The sequence below is a fragment of the Neomonachus schauinslandi genome, chromosome 1 (genome assembly GCF_002201575.2).
Source record: "Neomonachus schauinslandi chromosome 1, ASM220157v2, whole genome shotgun sequence".
NCBI lineage: Eukaryota > Metazoa > Chordata > Mammalia > Carnivora > Phocidae > Neomonachus > Neomonachus schauinslandi.
This window is the reverse complement of record NC_058403.1, coordinates 66,615,703-66,640,478: the sequence shown is the minus strand read 5'-3', so window position 1 is coordinate 66,640,478 and position 24,776 is coordinate 66,615,703. Positions and strand designations below refer to the sequence as shown.

Sequence of the window (24,776 nt, the reverse complement as noted above, 5' to 3'; positions counted from 1 at the left end):
AATAAAATCTTTTTAAAAAAAATCTGACATCTGATCACTCTCAAAGGGAAAAAGCAGGCAATAGAAACTGCCTCCAACAAAAAAATATACACTTTCCTCTTCCTCTGCATATCTTGTATTTTTTTTGTTGGAGATTGGACATTTTAGAAAACATAACAACTATGAGTACTGATCCGCTTCCTCTCTCCTGGGGCTTGTTACTGGTATTTGCCTGTTTCCGTGTTTGTTTCCTGATTGACTGGATTATTTTACTAAAAATTGCATCCCCTTTTCTCCCATAATTTGAAATAATCAACCCAAGAAATGTTGTGTTCAGTCCTGAATGCCTCATTTGAAGAATACTAACAAACTAAAGCACATACAGAAGCAGCTTCCAGGATGGGGAGGGTTTCAAAATGTCACAGAACAAAAGGCTAAGGAAACTGATTATATCTGAAGTCAATCAGAGTAATAGGATAGAAAGGACACAGAGTTACTGATTTCAAAGTTCTGAAGTGATATTCTGGCATAGCTGAAGAGCAGAGAAAAAGTCGCAGAACTTAGACAAACAAATTGGTACTACACGGAATTCTTTAAACAAGCAATTCAACAATGGCATATGCTACCTTAGACACTAATGAGGTTTCCATTTTTAAGCAGAAGATTTTTATCTGTCACAACTATTGAGTATGGTATTTCTTGTATGGTAGGATAGGTTTGGGTAGATAATTCCATTTTCTGTGATAATCAAGAAACCTGGCCTTGAATGTAACCATTCTGACATAATGCAAAGCACTTTACATGTACATAAATATATATTACAAATAAACTATTATTCACTTCTTGAAAACAAATTATGAAGAAATATTTAAGAAACAATTAAGAAAAATTCTTAAATGCTTCCCTAGCAAAGAGTTTCTCTGAGACTGCTATTTAAAAGTATTTTCCTGATTAGTCACATATCTAGTAGATTACTCTATAAACCATTGCAAGAATTACTTTAAAATTCTGTATTCTCTCATGTATTTGCTTTAAAATATTAAAGTAATTAATTTACAAGAATTACTCAGTTCTTACAAAAGTTTTTTTTAATGAAATAATTGAGATCCATAACTCACCAGAAGAAATCTTACCAGCACCATTATAGTCAACAGAAAATGCAGATGTGACTCCATTGGCCGACCCCAGTTCACACATGGAAATTTGATAAGGGGGCCTCAGCTTGATTTCCATCTGCATGTCAGACAGATTTATCTTTGTTGAAAGAGACCTGGGATTATTATATCGCTGCTTGGTTCTCTGAATGAAGTTATCTATGTAAAATAAAAAATAAATTTCCTTGCAGTCATTTGTTAATTGAATAATTTGAGAGTGTGACATTTATGGAATTCTGCAGATCAACAGTTTAATTTGTTGTCCAAAACTATTCAATTTGTCATTGAATATTCAAATATTATTTGTGTTTAATAGTTAATACATCGTGGAGTCATCAGTGTTTCATTCTAGAAATTATATTCTAGAAATAATTATAAATAAAATAAGGATTTAACACTACATGATTGTGAGACAATTTCTACTATTATATTCTCTTCAAGGAATTACTTTAAATTTTTAGAAAAAACAAAAACAGCTTGCTTTATTTTTAAACCAAAGTCTTAATTTTTATAGGGATTCATCTCTCATAAAATATTAAGTCTGTCAGTATTTACCAATTGTAATTACATAAGAACATATATGGTAAATTGCATGTTCTTATAAACCTGTTTTCTTATTTATTGCTTACACCATTAGAATGTATGTTTTAAACAACAAATTTAATGAAATCAATAAAAGACATTTTCTAAATATCTTCCAATTTTACTTTCATTACTTACAACTTGGTTTTACTTTTTTCTCCTCCTACACCAGAAGTCAAGCAAACTAATGCCCAGAGGCCAAACTGAGCCTGCTGATTGCTTATGGAAATAAAGTTTTATTGGAATATAACTATACTCATTCATTTATGTATTGCCTATGGCTGCTTTCAAGCCACAATGGCAGGGCTGACTAGTTGTGACAGCGACCATATGGTCCTTAAAGCTTAAAATATGTACTATCTGGTACTTTCCAGCAAATGTTTGCCAACCTCCATTCTACATTAAGCAGACTATAAAAGATTATCACATAAACACAGAACTCTGAATCTCTGGCTTATAAATTTCTCATTGAGAAACTGTCCTCTGGGATTAACTCTTTGTGCCAATAATCATGATCCCCTCCGCAGCCCAAACACATTTTTTTTCAAATAGGCACCTAAATGAAGAAGTTGCCATAATTTATAGACCATCTGTCAAATTATTCTATCAAAAGCAAGGTAGCAGAATTTTCTGAGTTCTTCCCCTGGTCCCCAGTATTACATGAAAAATCGCTTATGATTGGATGGAGACAGGATAATGAAAAAGAAAAAAAAATCAGGCCCTTACCAAATTCAATGAAACAGTATGGTCTGACAGCAGTATTTGTCTTCATCATGTTATAAGTAGTAATGAACTCCTTCTGAAGCTCATCCAGGAAAGAGAAGGCCAGAACATTCGGGTAATTTTCAGTGCACAACATCATGTAGCTCACTCCCAGAGAACTAATAAAACTACAGTGTAAAAAACATTGGTTTTAAAATTTCAAATTAAATCAAGGTAATTCGTTGCTTCAAAAGACTGGTTCTATACACCATAAACTGCTGCTACAGTGGCAATGAAGATATTAACATTTATTATATATTCCAGCAAAAAAAAATTAAAGAAACCAAAATATAATACTACTTTCAGTTGCAGTTAAAAACAGTAGACAAAAAAATGGAATGTACCTACAGAAGGACACATACTATAATTCTAACACTTATTTATCACTTGGGGTAGAAAGCAGGGAAAAGAATATACAAATATGTAAGGGTTACAGATAGCTTAACACTTAACTATTCAACCTAGTGGAACTTAATCTTGTTTGAATCAAGAACTCTTTAGAGATTCTGATTAAAGTTATGGACACTCTCCTCAGAAAACTGTCCAAACACGAAACCTGGCACACAATTTCAGGTTGGTCACTGACCTCCTGATGTCATCCACTGATTCCAGAATCAAATCCTCTACTTCACATAATAATGAATTATGAACCACTGGTGAAATAAGAGTAATTTAGGAGTTTATAACAACAACAAATAAAATAAGTGGGGTAGAAAGGAGAACTCTTGCTTACAGCAGAATGCTGAGTACCAACTGGTAAATGTATAGGTAGTCCTAGAACTGGAAAAATCAGCATTTTGCCACCAACGTAGTAAAGACTGAATCAAGCAAGGACAATGAATGAATGGTGAATCCAGGTGGAACTTTTGATGAGAAGCAGGAAATTTTGCATAGTTTTAAAATGTCTTATTTGTTGCAAGGGGAAAATATTTATTATACAGCAGAAACTAGAAAACATCTTGACTGAGCACTCTAACATTACTAATGAGGGGTAGATGGACTTCCTGTGCCTTCAGCTGTGATATCCTCAGAAAGACATATCAGCTATAAAGTATTCTAGCCAAGAATGCATAATCTGAATCTAATCATGAAAGAACATCGAAATGATCAACATTCTATTTTAAAAAGGGGAAGGGCTATATTCTTTAAAAATCTCAATGTTGTAAAGAAAAAATAAAGGCTGTGTAAATGCTTCTGATCAAAGGAAGCTAAAGAGACACAACTAAATGCCAATACCTAACCCTAGTCTGGATCCTGTGCCACAGAGGGGGAAAATGCTATAAAGGACATCCCTGGGTCAACTGACAAAAATGGAAAACAGGCGGTAAAGTAGGATATCAATATTACTAGAGCTGATAACTGTACCATAGTTAAGAGAATATCCTTAATCTTAGAAAATACACTTCGAAGTAGTGAGGAATAAAGGGGCATGGTATTTTAAGTTTCTCTCAAATGATTCAGACAAAAATAAATCAGATAGACAGGTAGGCAGATTAAAATGATAAACTAAATGGGGTAAAATGTTAACAAAAGGTGAATCTGGGAATAGGTATTATGTATATCTTTATTTATACAATTTTTCGCTAAGTTTGAAATTATTTCTAAATAAGTTAAAAAATTTTTTAAACTTCTTTTAAGTACTGAAATGTTCAAATTAGCCATGTTCTCTTGAAAAAAAAATTTCTGAAGTGTATAACCCCCTACAAGAAGCAGAGAATGGGACACAAATTAACCCTTCTTAGTCAATCTTCTAAACATTCTTTTATAGAACTGTCAATGTAGCTCCTCTAGATCAGGGGCAACAAACAGAGCATAAAGGTTATTATCTCCCACTCCTGTGAAAGACACTGCTAATCTATTGCAGCAATCCTTACTGAACAAACCCAGATCCAAACTGGAGTCCCCCTCCCCTCTTTCTTCTCTAATAATGTAGAAGCAAAATTTATTATTTTAAATTTAATATACAGAATATATTCACATGGTTCAAATTTTAAAACAATGAAAAATGAAATACAGTAAAGTGTCTTTTCACTACCTCCACCTAAAGATACCCAATTCTCTGTCCCTCAAGCAACTCATGTTATTTTTTTTAAGATTTTTTTTTAAGTAATCTCCACACCCCATGTGGAACTTGAACCTACAACCCAAAAATTAAGCCATACGTATACTCCACTGACCAAGCCAGCCAGGCACCCCAACTTGTATTATTAAATTCTTACGTATCATTCAGTGAGAGTTCATGCATCCCTCCCTCCCTGCCTCATTTTTTTCTCTCTCTTTCTTTCTTAAAAGACCATCCAATGCAGCCAGATGATATGGGATTGGCACCTGTTAATCACCTATTATTAATGGTGTGGAATATACTACTAGGAAAATTGTGCTGGTTTTATACCTTCTGGAATAACCTGGAATTCCTTTCTGAAGTTCAATTAATACAGTCATTTGATGCAGTGTTTTTCAAACTGCAACTTGTGACCTATTAGGTCATAAAATTAGTGTAAACTACATAAAGCATTTTCTTAAAAATTGAAATAGAACATAATAGAAAATACTGGAAATGTATATTGTTTCATAAAACTTTTTAGTTTCCTATTTGTATATAGGTAATGTTCACAAACTAAAATGTATCTCTTGGGATGCCTGGGTGGCTGCGTTGGGGTCCTGGGATCGAGTCCTGTGTCGGGCTCCTTGCTTATAGGGAGCCTGGTTCTCCTCTGCCTGCAGCTCCCCCTACTTGTGCACACTCTCTGACAAATAAAATCTTTAAAAATAAATAAATAAAATGTATCTCTTATGAATCATAGTCAAAAAAGTTTAGTGATACATACTGCATTTTTCTATGAATAACTAAATCAAAGGCAACGAATGTTCTTCCCAATTTTCTCTTTCCAAAAAATCTTCACTATCATTTTAAAAATTCTTTGACATGTCATTAGCATTCAAATATACTCCCCAGTAACCTGAGTTGGGATAAAACACAATTGGTGATTGCTTTCCACATACTCAGAACACCCAAATAACTACCTAGGAGTTGTTTCATTATCCTCCAAAAATATAACTGAAGCTTTTGGACTTTAATATTTTGTGTTACGGTAAAATTTGGCTGTATTTCCATATTAATAATAAAGTGAACCACAGACACATACACAACGGTTTATCCCAAACAGTTTCTCTTGCTCGCACTTAGTTAACTACAGAATTATTTATGAAATAAAGGGAAGCTTGTGTTTTTAAGATTATATGTCAGCATTTTCAGAGAATCTTTCTTTCAAAGCCTTTACTTTACTATAATTATGTGATATTCTCTGAAAAGGCCATAAAGTACTCTATTTTATTATGGCTTTTCATAATGAATTTAGGCTTATGCTATTGTCTTTCTTTGAAATGCAAAGCCAGTTTTCCAACAGTACATATAAGCCTTCCATCATCAAAAGACTTCTGGCTTTCAACTATCATGGGGACAAACTCAAAGACTCCCACCCTTTCACTGAGAACTCCTCATATGAAACAGTCTAAAGTCACTACAAGCATGCCAGTCTGTGCATGCATTAGCCTGTCCATTAGGTTCATTTAGCTCACATTTTATAGACAATCTGGCTGTTGTCCTTCTGCCTTGAGGAGGAGGAGCAGGAGGAACAGCAGCAGGTACAGTTTACTGACCATTCAGTCTGAACCAGGTCCTCTGCTAAGTGCTTTATGTATGTATTTTATTTAATTTCATTCTCACAGTAAAAGGGCACCACTATCTCCATTTTACAGATAATGAAACAGAAGCTCAGGGATGTTTAGGAGCTTACCAGGGCCACAACCACCACTAAGAAGCAGAGCAGGGTCAAACTTAGTTCTAACTCCAAAGCCCACATTCTTTCCCAACACAACACCCAACTTCCCTATGTTATAGATAAACCAATTATGTGCTAATTCATCAACTTTTCCCCCACACTTTTTCAAGTCACAAATCAATCTCTATTTTTTCTTCTAATTAAGAGTTAATGAAACTTGAGAATTTGGGAACTTGAATCAGGATATTCAAGAAGCCCTGCCAACTTCTCTACTTCTTGTGCAACTCTACTCCTCCCTCTCTGCATTTTAGCCACACTAGTGTTATTTCAGATCCAAAAGATACCAACCTACTCCCAGTCCTCCAACTCCCAATCTGACAAACGAATTCTGTCTTCCTCACTTGCAATGCTCCAACCCAACCCTATCTCTACCATGCTCCAATTCTGACCTGGCTAATCCTATTCATCCTTCTTGGACTTAAAGTTCCTCCCAGAGCATACAATCTAAATTGATCCCACCCTCGGCACCTGGGTGGCTCAGTCCATTGGGCATCAGACTCATGATTTTGGCTCAGGTCATGATCTCATGGGTTGTGGAATCGAGCCCCGCATCAGGCTCCATGATCAGTGGGGAGTCTGCTTGAGATTCAACCCCTCTCTCTCTGCCCCTCCCCCCACCAGCTCACACACTCTAAAATAAATAAATAAATCTTAAAAGAAATAATATAAAAATTGATCCCACCCCTATGGTTGTTATATCATAGGAGCTGTTATTTTTCTTCATGTAATTAACCCAATTTGTAATTATGTATTTATATGTTTATTTGTTGTGATGTCTTTCACTAACATCTATACTCCATAGGAGCGGAGATAATTTCTAGAGGGCTCACCACTGTATTCTTACCAACTAGAATATTTCGTGTCTAGTATACAATAAGTGCTCAAAAAATTAGTGAATAAATGAGTACAAAGATGACATCATTCATTCACTTATTTATACACTAATTTGAGTATATTGTGTACACATAATTGTACAGCCCAGCAGTATCTACACAAAGTATCTACATAAAGAAGCAGCTCAATAAATACTTGACTAAATTTAACAGAACAGAATACAACTTTACCTCCTCTTCCAGAAGGCTTTAGGGTTCAGGTCCGTGAGTTTTCAACATCCCCCTACTTTAAAGGCAGAGATGTTCTCAGATCATGTAGAATTACTCACCTACAGATGGTTATATGTGTACGTTAGATATGTCTACTGTCCTTTTATCGTGGACATTACTAATCCTCACACATCTCTTCTCCACCTTGAGCACAATTTTTAAATTGCCATTGTTTTCTTCCTACTTCTACTCCTTTTTACTTCCCTTCTACTTCTTGGCTTTGGTACAGATGGGGTTTGGTCTTTATGGCTACTGTCTTTCTTCTGGCGAAGGAATTTATCCAACTGCATTACATCTTTGGTTCCTCCCCCAGCAGACACACCATGAACTTCTCCAGGGCGTTCCAGGACGAAATATGTCTTCAACAGATAAGACTGACAGAAGTTCAAACTCCAGATAAGGGGTATTTACCCCTTTCAATCACTTCATTAAAAAGCTAATTCGGGGCGCCTGGGTGGCTCAGTTGGTTAAGCGACTGCCTTCGGCTCAGGTCATGATCCTGGAGTCCCGGGATCGAGTCCCGCATCGGGCTCACTGCTCAGCAGGGAGTCTGCTTCTCCCTCTGATCCTCCTCCCTCTCATGCTCTCTCTCACTCTCTCTCTCAAATAAATAAATAAAATCTTCAAAAAAAAAATCATTTAAAAAAAAAAAAAAAAGCTAATTCTATCATGTATCCAAGCAGGCCAAACCTCAAGTGATTTCTAAGATCCAATAAAATAAGTGGTTTTTAAACATTAAGCATTTTCTGGTATGTGATTTTATTTATGAACTGTCAAAGAAATTTTGCACATCACCAATTAAACACTGACATTATTAGGACAATTTGGTACACAACAGTGTACCAAACTAAATAATTAGTGAAAGCAGTGATCTTCCCCACAGCAAATAACAAAGCACCTAGCATATGTATCACATTCTACTCTATAGGCTCTAGTTTCAAAAACAAAATCTCTGCCTGCTGGGCACCTGAATACAGTGCTGGGAATGCACTTAAAACAATATACAAAACAAGAAACAACACTGCATTTTTGTAGCATGCTAAATGACAACGTATACAGCGAACTATTAATAAATCGAGACAGTAATAATTACATTTACATTGCCTATAATGGTACATTCTACAATTGAACCATTACACATAGAAAATCTGTCTATCCTCTGTAGCCTCATTTGCCCAGTTAGCTTTCATGGGTGAAGAAAAGTTCTCCAGTAGGACAGGCCTTCTCTAATCTGTTAAAATTGTTAAGTAAAAGAAAAATATTATTTTTTAAAAATTATACATATGTATATATATATTTTTAAAAGTAATCTCTACACCCAACATGGGGATCGAACTCACAGCCCTGAGATCAAGAGTCACATGCTCCACCGACTGAGCCAGCCAGGTGCCCCAGGAAAAATATTTTTTTGAAACAGAGCTTCCACACTGAATTCTATTCTCCAAAATAAAGCATTTAAACTTTTAAATATAAAAATAAACTTGACAGGGATGTCTGGGTGGCTTAGTCGGTTAAATGTCTGCCTTCAGCTCATGATCTCAGGGTCCTGGGATGAAGCCCCAAGTCGGGCTCCCTGCTCAGCAGAAGTCTGCTTCACCCTTTCCCTCTGCTCCCCACCCACCAGCTTGTACTCTGTGCTCTCTCACATGCTCTCTCAAATAAATAAATAAAATCTTTTAAAAATAAATAAACCCGACATTATGAAAGTGAGTTTATCTTATGGATTTTATTATCACCAAGTATGTCTAATAGAAAATAAAGTGAAGACAAGACTTTGCCATCACTGGGACAGTAGTGAGGCAAGAACCAGAAAGAGAACACTGAGTGTCCACCATGCACAACATTCTCCTAGGAACTTCATATTTTCTCACTTCTTCCTCTCTTATGTGGCCAACTTTCAATTATCCTCCACTGGTGAAAAGCTAAATTATGAATACATTATCCCATGAATAAAAGACCCATTTTAGTCACTAATTTTAACCTCACTATATAAGAACATATTTATTAATATGCAATATGCCAGGTGATAGCAACAGTAAGCACAAGGAGAATCAGAGAATTTTAAGTGGGCAAAGGTGATTATACCATTGAGCCTTGGATAAAACACAGAGCAGAGCAAGCAACCTTTGCCAATGACATCCTTAATTTCCTTTTCTGCAGTTAATCTATATCCTGATTCACCCCTTCCCACTAACCCTAACACCTCACACCACAGAGAACGAAGATCTTGACTTTCTTAGATAATCAATCATAGATAATCCCTCATTTAACTCTATGTGGTATCCCCAAACTTTATTGCACCTAGAACTCATTTTTCCACAGTATGAGTAATGAGGTTCCTAAACGAGTTCATAACAGCCTATTTAACATATGTGGTGCTGAACAGCTGTAGATTTTACAGTAAGCAGTAGAAAACTAATATGATGCTGTAATGAGACAAAACAGTAAAGCAGGATACATAGGTTATCTTCTTCCCCCAAGTGGTTTGGTAGCTAGTGGAGGGTTGCGTGTCCCTGCCATGCCCCCTCTCCACCAAACAACTAGTCTCCAACAAGATAATGCTGTCTCCTCACCCATACCCTAGTCCTCATTATTTCTCAACCAAAAAAAGGAGAGGGGGATAACTTTCACTTAATTCTCTTCCCTGGTTAATTTTTCTCTCCATAAAAAGTAAAAAGAACTAGGAGAATTACACATACACCCTGTAAAGAGAGAGGCTAAAGGTAAAGGGAGGCAACTCTTTCTTTTACCAGAGAATAATGTGAATGCCGAAGCCAAAAGACTATGGTACAGATATACCACTTACTAGCTTTGTGACTATGAACAAGTTTCTTTACATCCCTAAGTCTTAGTTTCCTCATCTGTAAAAAAAAAGAAAAAGGCGGGGTGGGGGGGGGGGGCAGTAGTACCATAATGGCTATCTGCCCAACATCCCATTTCTCTTTGCCTTTGGGGAATTATCTCCAGCCCTACTATCTATTTTATATGACTTTGGTAAAGCTGCTCACCCACTGGGTAGACACGTGATCCAGGATCCAACTAAGAGTACCTCGGCCCTCTGACTACAATGCTATTCTAGACATGTACCATGACACAGCAAGGCTAATTAATTAAGTCCTTTCCTTGAAACATGGAGGAAAAGGGGCACTCAGCTGAAATGAAGTATGCCTGCAGTGCCCGTACAGTGTTTTCCATACATGGAGAATACCTATCTGCAAAAGGAGAGAAGTTGTTGAAGTTGTTATTCCTGTAATCAGAAAATAGCACCAAAGAGTGAAAGAAAAGCACCGCCAGAAACTAAAAACAAAAGGCAGGTAAGCCTAAAATAGCATTCCTGACTGGAGGTAGCAGTTTGTGGACTAATATGGAGAAAGTAAGGACTCAGGTAAAGAGAGAACCTATAAGGCTCACAGATATCATCAGACTTCAAAAGAATTGACAGTGGAAGAACTAAGAAATTTTACTTCTTGCACTAAATTCACAATAGAGTATGACTGACCTCCCAAAGCAGTTTGTATTTTCATAAGATCAGTATCTCAATGTTTAAAGAGATCTCAAATGTACCACTATGATTTTCAAATCCCCAAAACCAATCTCAAAATTTAAGATCTCATAGGACACAACTTAATTTCATATGGTTCATAATTATTGCTTTAGTCATCACTGTTTCCTAAGTTCTGACATAGATTTATATATTAAACATTTATGACAACTTTAGGAAAGTATCCTTCAACTTATAGAAACAGATAAATTCCTTAAAGTTTTACCCAGAAAGAACTGTACCATCACTATGTACAGCTGACCCTTGAACAATGCTGGGGTTAGGGATGCCAATATCCTGCACAGTCAAAAATCAGCATAATTTTTGACCACCAAAAACTTGACTACTAATAGCCTACTGTTGACTGAAAGCCTTACCAATAACACAGTCAACACATATTTTGCATATTACATACTGTATTCATACAATAAAGTAAGCTAGAGAAAATAAAGTGTTATTTAAAAAATCATAAGGAAGAGAAAATACATTTATAGTACTATACTGTATTTACTGAAAAGAATTATAAATGGACCCATGCAGTTCAAACCCATGTTGTTCAAGGATTCAACTGTAATATGAGAAGAAATCACAAAACTAGATTATGCATCCCCCAACCACTCACTAATCAATAAGCCAAACTGAAGTATTTTGGAGAAAATTAAGACTTAACTCCATGGCACTCTGAACATTGCCATACCCCCAAAACAACCTTCCCTCATTTAGCAGTTAGAATCGTATGTGCAAGGCACTGTGCCAGCCTAAGCGCCACAAAATGGGCTCCATTAGCTAAACTCAAGTATTTAGCTGCTACAATCTGATAAAGTTCATCATTTTCCCAACACACTGGGAGTGTGTGTGTGGGGGGGATATTAAAGGAATTTTCTTGATTTTTTCCTATTTTTTACAATATTTTTTTAAAGATTTATTTGAGAGAGAAAGAGTGTGCACGCAGGAGTAGGAGGAAGGGCAGAGGGAGAGAATCTCAAGCAGACTCCCTGCTGAGCACAGAGCCTGCTGTGCGGCTCAATCCCACAATCCGTGAGATCATGACCTGAGCCGAAACCAAGAGTTGGATGTTAACCAACTGAGCCACCCAGGCACCCCGGAATTTTAATTTTAAAATGTTATTCTAAGTTTTCTCTCAAACGCTATGGTCTTCCTCTACCTATTCAACTAGAATCCACTGTGAGGTACCATCTGATTTAGCATATAACTACATACTTAAGCTACTTTATTTTGGTTCTCAGTGGTATTCTGCAAAGAGCACCTCAATTTTTACAGAAATTTGAAATGCAGTGTTAAGAGATGAGGAATCACTTATAAGCCAGAACAGATCAAGTATCTCAGTAAGTTATCTAACTACAGAGGAAGGATACAAAAATTTAAAAATAAATTTAAAATAAGAAAAATATAAATGATAAAACAATAAAACAAGTTCTACAGGCAATCTGTGTAAGGAGTGAGATCATGAGAGAAATGAAATAGTAGTAGCAAAAAAGGTGATTCAAAAGAAGTAGGCTCTAGGCCAGGCTTTGACAAGGCAGACAGGCAGCCTGGTGCCAGTTCTGGGCTGTGCTACGATGCTACAACTGCAGATCTGTGAGTTTTATCTCACAAGCTCATGGGCAGTTAGAAAAAGAGGTGTCACAAGAGAACTTTAACTCAGTAGGGGCGCCTGGGTGGCTCAGTTGGTTAAGCCTCTGCCTTTGGCTCAGGTTGTGATCTCAGGGCCCTGGGATCGAGCCCTGCATCGGGCTCCCTGCTCCGCGGGAAGCCTGCTTCTCCCTCCCTCACTCCCCCTGCTTGTGCTCCCTCTCTCGCTGTGTCTCTCTCTGTCAAATAAATAAATAATCTTAAAAAATAAAAAAATAAAATAAATAACTCAGGTAACATATAAATTCCCAGTTTCAGAGTGACTTTATAATTCAGTCTAAATGTACTGTCATACAGCATGAAAACCTCGATAAACTAGGAATCAATCAACAAGTCCTCTAATCAATGATAGAAAACATATAAAGTCCAGGTTCTTGTCAGGAACTAGAACTAAAACTTCTCTGTTGTTCAATCCTTTTTAAAAACTTAATTACAGGGCGCCTGGGTGGCTCAGTTGGTTAAGCGACTGCCTTCGGCTCAGGTCATGATCCTGGAGTCCCTGGATCGAGTCCCGCATCGGGCTCCCTGCTCGGCAGGGAGTCTGCTTTGCCCTCTGACCCTATCCCCTCTCATGTGTTCTCTCTCATTCTCTCTCTCTCAAATAAATAAATAAAATCTTTAAAAAGAAAAAAAACTTAATTACAAAAATAACATGCATAGAGGCTTTTCTCTGAGTGGTTCCGAAGGCCATGTAGTCTATTTATTCCTTTAGACATTTCTAAATTGTATTCTTAGATCAGGCCAGATTAGACCACTGCTGATCCATCTCACTCCTAAACTGTCTCATAAAATTGCTTTTTTGTATCGTGATATTTGCTTACACTAAGGGATATTAAGAAAAATCATAAAAAGCTCATTATTATGGCTGCTGGAAGAATGCTATCCAAATGCTGTCCCTCTTTACGTACATCAGGTCTCAGGAACATGAAGAGCAATGTTTTTATCCAATGGACACCGAATCCTGTAAATGATTCATTATCCTCCTTTGTTTTGGCCATGAGGAAGCTCAGAGAAATATTTCCAGCCCTTTTCCAACAAATGAATGGACTATGTAGTTGCATCTCCAGAAGGAAATGTTACTTCAGTTTATTATTCTCCTATCTTTATCTCTACTTTCATGTGATTCTCTTTCCTGTGCTCTTGAATTATTTTTTTTTTTTTTGTGAACTGCCTCACATCCTTTGTGGAATAAGATGGGGTACAAAGAAATAATACATAATCTAGAATTCAAAACAATTAGAATTGGAGGGGTGTTAAAAATTTACCACATGATACTCTTAAGAGAGTAAGAGAGAGGAAGAAAAATATTTGCAAAAAATTGTTCTTTCAAGTCCAGGGTATCTGTCAGAATTAATATATGTTCAAACAATCTTCTATAATGTTGACATAGGTCTACAGTACTATACAGTATCAACTGAAACTCAGAATAATGACCAAGGGTACTAAAAGAGCCTATTAAAAAGAATATTAAAATGTTGCAAGTTTTTCTCCATAAAACAGAAATAGGTTAGACATAATTTTAGATACATTTTAACCATCATCACCACATCTTCCAGTTAAACCCTTTAAAAACCCAGTTTAAGATAAAAGCTCATTATCTTACCATTACCTAGTGAATCTAAGTAATTATGGACATTCTCTAAGGTTCTATTCTGGCCTCTCAGAAACTCAGTGGGCATTACTACCCTCACAGTTTCAACTTCTATGTGAATGATTCCAAAATCTCTGTCCCATCTCAATTGGGCTGCCTAGTCACAACCTCAAGTAAAATATTCAAAATCGTGCTTAGTTATCTTTCTCTTCTTCTTCACCCCTATAAGCAACCCTTCCCAAAGAGCTCATTCTGCAATTCCAAGGCTTCAAAGTCATCTTTGGCATTCCATCTTATCAGGCTTAACCATTTCTTCTTTTGAAGTGTCTTTGTGACTGGCATTTTCTTTTTCATTTGCACTTACATCTTACTAGGTCAGGTTCTAATTATAAGTTAATCTCTCTCAGACTTTCTATTTCACCTTATATTTCACTGCCTCAGCATTGTTTTTTAGCAAGTCACTTCCCTCAAACCTGCAGTAACAGCTTCCTATAACCTATTACATCAAAGTGACATCCCTCAGTCTGAACTTGCAGGGAAATCCAGGATCTGGCCCCACACTAATTATCTCACATTTCCCGTAACTATCCCTAAATCACCATTCACTACACCAAACAGGTGAATACACCCCCAAGGCCAAGTCATTCTTTACTTATTCTGCTTCTCCTCTCTATACTTGGAATGCCCTCTTCTCTGTCTTAGCCAAATCTTACTATTCTTCAGGACATGGCTCATGCGTCATCTCAATAACGAAGCTCTCTCCTACATGATGACTACTGTTTAGTTCAGAACCACATGATTCTTGACTTGAACACTTTCCTAAACTAACCAATCACTACTTTTGACAGCAACCACTTAAATTTCATGCAAAAGGCAACCACTAGGCAAATGATTCTAATGGAGGAAACTGAAGTCTTACTTAATGTTATAACGTCCAGTTTTCAGTGTACATCTATCAGGAAGCTGAGCAAGTTTCTTTGAGAGCATTTTAAAATACTTCCTGCACTCCTGCACGCCTGTGCCTTGTTCATAGTCAGTAGAAGCAGAAAGCGGCAGCCCATCTCTGACACGAATGACTGACGCAGATAAAATCATAGACATTTCAACCAGCAGAGGATACCTAAAACAAAATGAACAATTTAGGTTAGATAAAAAATGAAAGCCAAACCTGATAAACAGTGCAAAAATGTTCAACTCACTAATAATCAAAGATTCACTAATTAAAACAATGACATACTACACTTTCCTTAACAAATTAGCTTTTAAAAAATAAAAACTGTTGGGGCACCGGGGTGGCTCAGTCGGTTGAATTACCTGCTCCTGATTTCAGCTTAGGTCATGATCTCAGGGTCCTGAGATCCAGCACATCAGCCTCTGCACTCAGGGTGGAGTTTGCTTGTTCCTCTCCCTCCCCCTCTGCCTCTCCCCCAGTGCATGCGCTCGCTCTCTAAAATAAATATTTAGAAAAAAAAATTTGGGGGCGCCTGGGTGGCTCAGTTGGTTGAGCGACTGCCTTCGGCTCAGGTCATGATCCTGGAGTCCCGGGATCGAGTCCCGCATCGGGCTCCCTGCTCGGCAGGGAGTCTGCTTCTCCCTCTGACCCTCCTCCCTCTCATGCTCTCTCTCATTCTCTCTGTCTCAAATAAATAAATAAAATCTTTAAAAAAAAAATTTTTTTTTAAATAATACTTGCTTCTTTTTGGCATTCTTATAAGTATTTGCAGAAGTAAATATTGGAGTAAACACCATTCTCAAAATAATTTGGTGATATTCAAAAGAGTATAAAAATACTGATGCCCTTTGACCACAAGAGCAATATAAATATATAACCATACCCTAAGGGAAGTAATCAGATTCAAACAAAATTTTAAACAGATTATGCTAAGTGAAATAAGTCAAGCAGAGAAAGTCAATTATCATATGGTTTCACTTATTTGTGGAACATAAGGAATAGCATGGAGGACATTAGGAGAAGGAAGAGAAAAATGAAGGGGGGGAAATCGGAGGGAGAGACGAACCATGAGAGACTATGGACTCTGAGAAACAAACTGAGGGTTTTGGGTGGGGGGCATGCGTTAGCCTGGTGATGGGTATTAAGGAGGGCATATACTGCATAGAGCACTGGGTGTTATACGAAAACAATGAACCGTGGATCACTACATCAAAAACTAATGATGTACTGTATGGTGACTAACATAATAAAATAAAGTTTAAAAAAAATTTTAAACAGAAAGGCATTCTTTCACAGAAATAACCAAAAACAATCTAAACATCCAACAATAGGGGAATGGTTAAATAAATTATAGTACACCCCTATGATGGAATATAATGAAGAACAGTTATGTTTATGAAAAAGAGTTCAATAATGTAGTAAAATGCTTACATATAAATCAGAAAAAAAGCAGGATAAAAACTGCAAATGTTGCTTTCTATAAAGACAAAGAAGAAGGGAGGGATAAATGGAGAAACAGATATCAGAAGGAAACATGCTAAAATTATAATAATGCTTATCTCCAGAAAATAGTATCATGGGTGATTGTTATTTTCTAATTTCCTAAATTTTCAAAATATTCCATAGTGGGCATATATTACTTTTTTTTTTTTTTTTTAAAGATTTTATTTATTCATTTGAGACACAGAGATACAGAGAGAGAGAGAGAGCATGAGCAGGGAGAGAAGCAGAGGGAGAGGGAGAAGCAGGCTCCCCGCTGAGCCAGGAGCCCGATGCGGGGCTCGATCCCAGGACCCTGGGATCATGACCTGAGCCGAAGGCAGACGCTTAACCATCTGAGCCACCCAGGCGCCCCGGCATATATTACTTTTATAATCAGAAAAAAAGTTTTATTGGGGTGCCTGTGTGGCTCAGTCAGTTGAGCGTCCAACTCTTGATTTCAGCTCAGGTCATGATCTCAGTGTCTTGAAACTGAGCCCCCTGTCAGGCTCCCCACTCAGCAGGGAGTCTGCTTGGGATTCTCTCTCTCCCTCTGCCCCTCGCCCCACTGATGCACACACTCTGTCTCTCTAAAATAAAGATATCTTTAAACAACAAAAAAAATTATAGTAAGTCTTAAAGCTAAAGGAATACTGGTTTTAATATTGCTCTCAATGTCTTTACCAGAAAATAAACCATAATGGCTTATTTTATTATATTCTGATCAAACTTCACAAAAGTAGATAAAAGGACTTCACAGGCTGGGTCTGAAAGAAATTAGGTAAACAGAAACTTTGCTAAAAACTATACAATGTTGCTCAAATTTTAGCTTGTAGAAAAACCATTGGAAGTTTGCTTAGAAATGCAGATTTCTGAACCTCCCCCTGCCCCCAAATTCTGATCCATTGACTACGAGGTAGAGCTTGAGAATCTTCCATTTTTAACAAATTCCCAGGTAATTACTATGCTCAGTGTCTACGGATCATACTTTGAAAAACACTAAATTAAAACATGTTCACAGCCTGAAATTAAGTGCTAACTCTTTCTTGCCAGGTCTTCTGAGAACAATGCCACTAAGTACTGCTTCACTAGCAGTAGGGTAAATGGTGAAAACTGAAAATTCTGAAAACAATTTCATAGGCTTTTTTCAAGATATTGTATCCCAGAGACTAAATCTTCACCTGTCCTGTTCAGATAGCTCAATATTATCTCATTCCAAAAATGAAAAACCGAGTTTGTTATGTAAATGCCAAAGAAAACCAACTGGTACCGACTTTGGAAATTAGTACTATAGTACCTCGTTTTGAGTGCTGTGTAAAGTTGCAATCTGACTGTCTACTCATGATGGTAACTGAGTGACACAAAAAATTAACCCAAACGACAAAGTTTATGCATTAAATTTACTCCCCCTTTTCCTCTTTTCATGAGGAAAGGAAAGGAATAGCTAGGTATTAATATATCATTACTATTTTTCTCCTTCATTCATTTAAAAGGAAAAAAACCCAACAGGAATTAAATTAGCCTTTACCATAATGGGATCTTCTAATGGAAGTCCAACATAACATATTCAAATCATTTTTTTTTCCTATTCAATCAGTTTCCTTTCCAAAAGCAGTACCAAGAGAAAGCTGGGATTCTTCAAGGGATAATACTTAAACTACAAACCCATTTTAAATTTACTATGTTTTATTAATTAGTAAACCATAATTATGAGATTTAGCCTAAGTATAAGTAGGAAAATGTCTTACTTCGTACCCTCAGGCATTTATTATTTAAATATAAAATTTTTTCTTCCTGAAGTTTACTGCAACACAATGATTACTCTGGGAATTAACATGAGGGCAGGGTTGTGACTTAATAGTTTTCCAAACACCCATATTCTTAGTATTTAAAAGTAGACTGCATTCTTTTTTTTTTCTTGCTATAGCTTTTTTTAATTATTATATTAATCACCATACATTACATCATTAGTTTTTGATGTAGTGTTCCATGATTCATTATTTGCATATAACACCCAGTGCTCCATTCAATACATGCCCTCCTTAATACCCATCACCAGGCTAACCCATCCCCCACCCCCCTCCCCTCTAGAACCCTCAGTTTGTTTCTCAGAGTCCATAGTCTCTCATGGTTCATCTACCCCTCCGATGTCCCCCCCCTTCATTTTTCCCTTCCTATCTTTTTTTTTTTTTTTAACACATAATGTATTGTTTGTTTCAGAGGTACAGAGTAGACTGCATTCTTTTATGCCTGATCTTTCTAGGATTACAACAGAAATATTAGGAGTAATCTTTATTATAGAGTGCCAATTTTCATGTAATCTTGTTACTTTTTTCTTTTTTATGAATTAAAAACAAAGGATATGATTCGTATTTCCTAAAACATATACTAAGAAACAAATACCAACCTATAAGTTCCATTCATTTAACAAATATTTATTGAGTAGGTACTATATGCCAGGGACTATGGGAGACATTAGGAATACACAGTTCCTACCCTCAAGGACCATCAATCCAGAATTAAAGAAATTCAGATGAAAAGAGCAAACACAACACAAGTTGTGTCACCCACCACTTAACTAACTGGAAAACTATAGACAAACTTGCATTTCAGATATTCCTAACACACTTAGGCTTGTAACCAAACCCACAACACAGCATTGATAGTCCCTGTCAAGATTCTTAAAAGGTTGTCAGAAAACTGCTTCTATCAGTAGATAAAATTCCTCTGAGGAGAAAAACCTAAATTTCTTCCTCCCAGAGTCATTGGACGTAATATCCAAACCAGTGAGCTAGCAAAAGAAACTGTCATGACTGCCCAATGAACAATGTCAGGCTTGACTAATTTGGATTTCAATCACTTTAGGATAAGCAATCTCTCTTCTATCAACTACTACCTCTCCCCTCTTTCCTGTTTCTACTTTGGATTCTTAATGCAGTTCCTTAAAACAACGACAACAACAACAACAGCAACAAAAAACCCACTCCAATCTCATCTGGACTATGCTAGTAGAAAAAGGTATCTGTCCACATAAAGGCCGAGCTAGGGTTAGAATACCCTTAGAGTCCAGGCACGGTGGTGGTTGGGAAAACCAAGGAAAAATTGATGGGAACTGAGGAAATCAAGAGGTTACCATGTGCATGGGAAGATTCAGGAGCAACAGTAGTTTTATCAGGGCCACAGATACATTTTTAGGCCATGATCCATTTTTCCTCACCTTTAACACTGAAAAAAAAATATGTCTCTAGACAGCAGAAAACTCACGGGGAATCTGAGTAGTGACCTGTACATCCTTTCCTCAACAGCAACTGCTAAAGGAAAAAGCCCAAATTAGAATCTGAGTAAGTCTGGGAAAACATTTATGTAGACACTGAGGAAAATAAACTCCCACTATGCCAATGCTTAGCAACTGTTTAGTCCCAGGATAACAGGATGCTGACCTCTTCTTCAGAACCTTGTGGGGTAATGACTGTGGGCCACCAGGAAGGCACTTTCTCAAAAAGTAATTAACAAAACCCAACACATATTTTATATCTACTTTCCAGCAAGATGTTTTCATAAAAGATAAAAACATTTCATATCGGGTTAACCACTCATATCTTATTTTAGTTATTTCCCAAACTTAAATCATCCAAGTACCATTTTCAGAATTATTTTTTTTTTAAGATTTTATTTATTTATTTGAGAGAGAACAAGCGAGGGGAGGGAGAGAGGGAAAGAGAGAATCTCAAGCAGACTCCACACTGAGCTTAGAGCCTGACGCAGGGCTCAATCTCACTACCCTGAGATCATGGTCTGAGCCCAAATCGAGAGTCAGCTGCTTAATCCGACTGAGCCACCCAGACACCCCCATTTTCAGAAGTCATACCATATCTACATCTTACCTGTATTATTATTTACCTAATGAAGGTCTTTCAATTGACTTATTTTTTTGCCCCATCCTTAGCAAAAATATCTGTGAAATCAGTTTTGAGATGTTAGAGGTTTTTCTCCTAGAGATTTTTTTGTTGTTGTTTCATCCAAATATGTATGTGTTGGTTCCATGGTGCTGTGCTACATCGGTCTCCTAAAACCCACAAGGGGCAAGAACCTGGTGATACAGAAGCTATCTAGCTACTAATTTTGAAATAATAAAAGACCACCTTACATTTTCTTTAAGAGGCAGTATAACAGTTAACAGGATGGACTCTGGAACATACACCTGGGTTCAAAAACTGGCTCCACCCCTGTGCTGTGAACTTGAGCACCTGTAAAATGTGGTCACTAATATTATGTATCTCATAGGATTGTTTGAAAAATACTAACAGTATCTACCTGATAGGGATACATAAAGAACCTGAAACATCACCTTGAAGAACAAAAATACAATATTGTTTATTATTATATTAACTGACTGCCCTCTATTTACCAGGCACTTTATACACTACCTCATTTAAGCCCTCCGATAACCTGTGAGAGAGATATTATCAGTTCTATTTTACCCTTGAGGAAATTCAAGCTCAGAAAAGTAATTTATTCAATTCCTACATCCGTAAGTGACAGATTTAAATGCAGGCCTAACTTTAACCACCCAATGAGACACGGCCTCACAACATTTCCAAGCTTCCTACTCAAGTATATGGATACTTTGATAAGACCTATGCTTCTTTTAAACATCAATATAAAATATAGATTTTTAAAAATCAGTTCATACACACACACACAAAAAATCACTAAACTGATATCATGGTTCTCAACATAGAAAATGCCCAGATGTCCCATTAACTTAGGTCATGGTCACATATCAGATTCAAATATTGAACTACCTTCAATAATGGAAAGTACAGGTACTATTTCAAGTACTGCCTAACTCCTTATAATCTCAGCACGTGAGCAAATTCAGACTTTAGAAAAGTAGTTGTTCCACCTGTTAGCTGGGATCACAACATCTCCCGTCTGGTGGCTGACTGATACTCTAGCCCCGGACTTTGCCTTGGCTGTATACGCATAGGAGGCACTGGTTCTCAAGCTCTCCAACCGCCCCAGCGGATGATCCAGGAAACTAAGGCGGAGAAAAGTCCAAAGCTGTTTTCGCTGGCAGAGAGATTCAAGTCAGCTGGAGCTCGGCCTCCTATTCCGGAGCCCTCTTCCACCTGCCGAGCCAATTGCTCAGGTCTCCTTTAAGCCACATCGCTTCCAAAGTGCCATTAACAGGGCCTTAAAAGGTTTCTGTTGGCGAACGCGGGCAAATCTCTGGGCTCAATGCCCATTAAATCCCCACGGAACGCGAAGTAAGCCACTGGTTCAAATCCCACCCTGCGTTTAAAAAATAGTAAATGCCACGTCAAGCTCTCTGGGCCATCTAAGTAGCCTAGGTGGATTACCGTGTCTCTAACAACTGGGCTCCAGGGAATGCCCCCCACTGCTGGCAGCCCACAGCGACTGTCCCTCCCCCGGAACCCTCTGCTTAGCCTGCCCCATACCCAAGAGAGGTCAGCCGAGGGGCAACCGCCGCTCGCGCGGACCCACAGTCCCCTTCAAGTCGAAGGGGACGAAGCCCCCGCCATCCCACCTCTCCAGAGCTCCGCGGCTCCAACCACCGGGCTCCCGCCCCCACGGCACGCGCTGGGTTCCTGTCCTGGGGGAGGTCTGTAGTCCCGAGGGTGAGGGCCGTGGCGGCTAGCAGGAAGAGCGAGGGGAACGCCTACCAGGGGTTCGAGCGACCCTAACAGGGGAGGAACGAGAACTCCGAAAGATCAGATCATACCTGCCGAGCCGGGACCCGCCGCTCCGAGTGACGCGACCCGCAATGCATTGTGGGGCCAGGGAGTGGCCTTTCTGCGGGGCAGCCCCGCGTTCAACGTGGCTGGCGTCCGACGGGATCAAGCTCCGCCCCCGTTTCTTTGGCTCACCCGGGCCAATCAGGTTCTGTGGGAAGGACACACTGACCCGCCCCCTCCTGGGGCCCGATGTAGTCCCGCCCCCATCCAGGAAAGATTGGCAGCTTTTCACGCACCTGCGCCAAGAGGTTGCAAAGTCCTCTGGTGACACTGACAGCTAATGCTGTCTCTCACAAATAAAGCTAATCTCTTCTGCCTGCCGCTTGTGTCTGGAGGCAGTGTGTCTCTCACGCGGCCCTACAGCAAACACTTACCCAAGCAGCAGGGGGGAAAAGCCCCCTCTGAGTGAGCAAGAAAAGGACTTGCCCCATCTATCACCACACAAGAGGAAGCACCTAACCTTGGCAGAGAAATGGCAGATGCAGACCCTGCGGCCCCTTCCAACCTTTGCATGGGTCATGCATTGTTAAATAAGCACTTAATGACTGTGTACCACGTGCAAAGCACGGTGTTAGGCATTGGGTTACAGGAACAAACATAACCACTGGATGGAATCTAAAGTGCAATAGGAGAAAGAGACGTTAAAGCATAAATCATTACATAATTATAAATTGTCATCAGTACTATGAAGGAAAATTAGTAGGTATGATGATGGATTAATTCTGGACTATCAGGGAAGATGTCTTTGAAGAAGTGCCTTTTAAGTTCCAGGCATATGAAAAAGCCTAAAAGAATGTTTCAAGCCAAGAGAACATTAAGTGTTAGGTTGTTGGGGGCATGAAAGAACTTGGTGTGTTCTAGGAACTGAAAGGAAGTCAGTGTGGTTGAAATGTAGGGAGCGAGCTTGGGCAGAGATGAGACAGAAGCCAGACCATGCAGGCTCTTATTGGCCACATAATAGATTTTAGATTGTATTTTGGAATGTATCCTAAGGTTAATGGGCAGCTAATAGAGAATGTTAAATAGGATCTGATTTACATATTTAAAAGCTCACTCAGGCTATTTGTGGGAAATAGTTTAGAAGAGGACAGGAAGGGTTGCTGAAAGGCCAGGTTGGAGGCAGTTATATTAGTCAAGGCCAGAGATGATGGTGGCTTGAACTAGGGTAATGGCAGTAGAGACAGTGAGAGTTGGATAATTTCAGGACATGTATAAATGAGAGGTGGAATCCAAGGGACTTAATAATGGATTGGTTTTCTGGGAAGAGAAAAGAAAAGAGCATTAAGAATGACTCCTTAAGGCGGGGGCAGCAGCGCGGCAGGCGGGGGCCGAGACCCAGACTGCCAAGCAGTGGGCACCCGGGAAGCCCAGAGCGGGGCGAGCGCCATGAGCCGCAAATGCTACGTGGTCGTGGTGGGGGGCAGCATCTCAGGCATGGCAGCGGCCAAGCTTCTGCATGACTCTGGCCTGAATGTGATTGTTCTGGAAGCCCAAGACCGGATGGGAGGCAGGACTTACACCATCAGGAACCAAAAGATTAAATATGTGGACCTTGGAAGATCTTATGTTGGGCCAACTCAGAATCGTATCTTAAGATTAGCCAAGGAGCTAGGACTGGAGACCTACAAAATGAATGAGCTAGAGCGTCTCATCCACCACGTAAAGGTGGAAATGAGCAGTACAGAGACATACTCCTCACTGGTAGAAATCATCCCTTTAGAAGACAGAAGTAACTAGCAGCAGTCAACTTAGATTTACATTAACAATGTTGACACCCTTATATTATTTGTGAGTGATAATATCAAGAAGGACAAAAAGCAGACTGTACATTATGAGTCATTTAATAAAACAGGAAATAAACATCTGTCTAATTTGGTAAAAAAAAAAAAAGAATGACTCCTTAAGTAACTAGATGGATTAAGAAGCCATTTACTGATTCAGGGAATGTAAAAAGAGGAGCAAATGGTTTTGGATATGAGTTTGAGATGCTTACAAACAGAGGGGTCAAACAGATTTGAATGTGGAAGTCTGGAGTTCAGAAGAAATGTCTGGACTAATTATATAAATTTGGTGGTTATTGAAGTGGGTTAACCCAGCAATTCTACTCCTAGGTATATATGCAGTAGAAACATATCCATGTGTTCACCAAAAGACATATATAAGAATGTTAATAGGATGGGGGCGCCTGGGTGGCTCAGTCGTTACGCGTCTGCCTTCGGCTCAGGTCATGGTCCCACGGTCCTGGGATCGAGCCCCGCATCGGGCTCCCTGCTTCGCAGGAAGCCTGCTTCTCCCTCTCCTGCTCCCCCTACTTGTGTTCCCTCTCTCGCTGTGTCTCTCTGTCATATAAATAAATAAAATCTTAAAAAAAAAAAAAAG

General features: G+C 38.5%; 1 protein-coding gene across 1 annotated transcript in view; it reads right to left on the bottom strand.

The window, feature by feature from the left end:
* Positions 1 to 22,391, bottom strand: part of SEC22A (SEC22 homolog A, vesicle trafficking protein) — a 72,760-nt gene extending 50,369 nt beyond the window's left edge. Inside the window, exons 1-5 of the mRNA XM_021692364.1 lie at positions 22,385 to 22,391; positions 21,545 to 21,679; positions 15,127 to 15,327; positions 2,442 to 2,605; positions 1,098 to 1,292 (exon numbers count right to left, since the gene is read on the bottom strand). Of these exons, the coding sequence (XP_021548039.1) occupies positions 1,098 to 1,292; positions 2,442 to 2,605; positions 15,127 to 15,308 (541 nt within the window). The 5' untranslated portion in view covers positions 15,309 to 15,327; positions 21,545 to 21,679; positions 22,385 to 22,391. The remainder of the gene's footprint in view (positions 1 to 1,097; positions 1,293 to 2,441; positions 2,606 to 15,126; positions 15,328 to 21,544; positions 21,680 to 22,384) is intronic.
* Between the last annotated feature and the right edge of the window lie 2,385 nt (positions 22,392 to 24,776).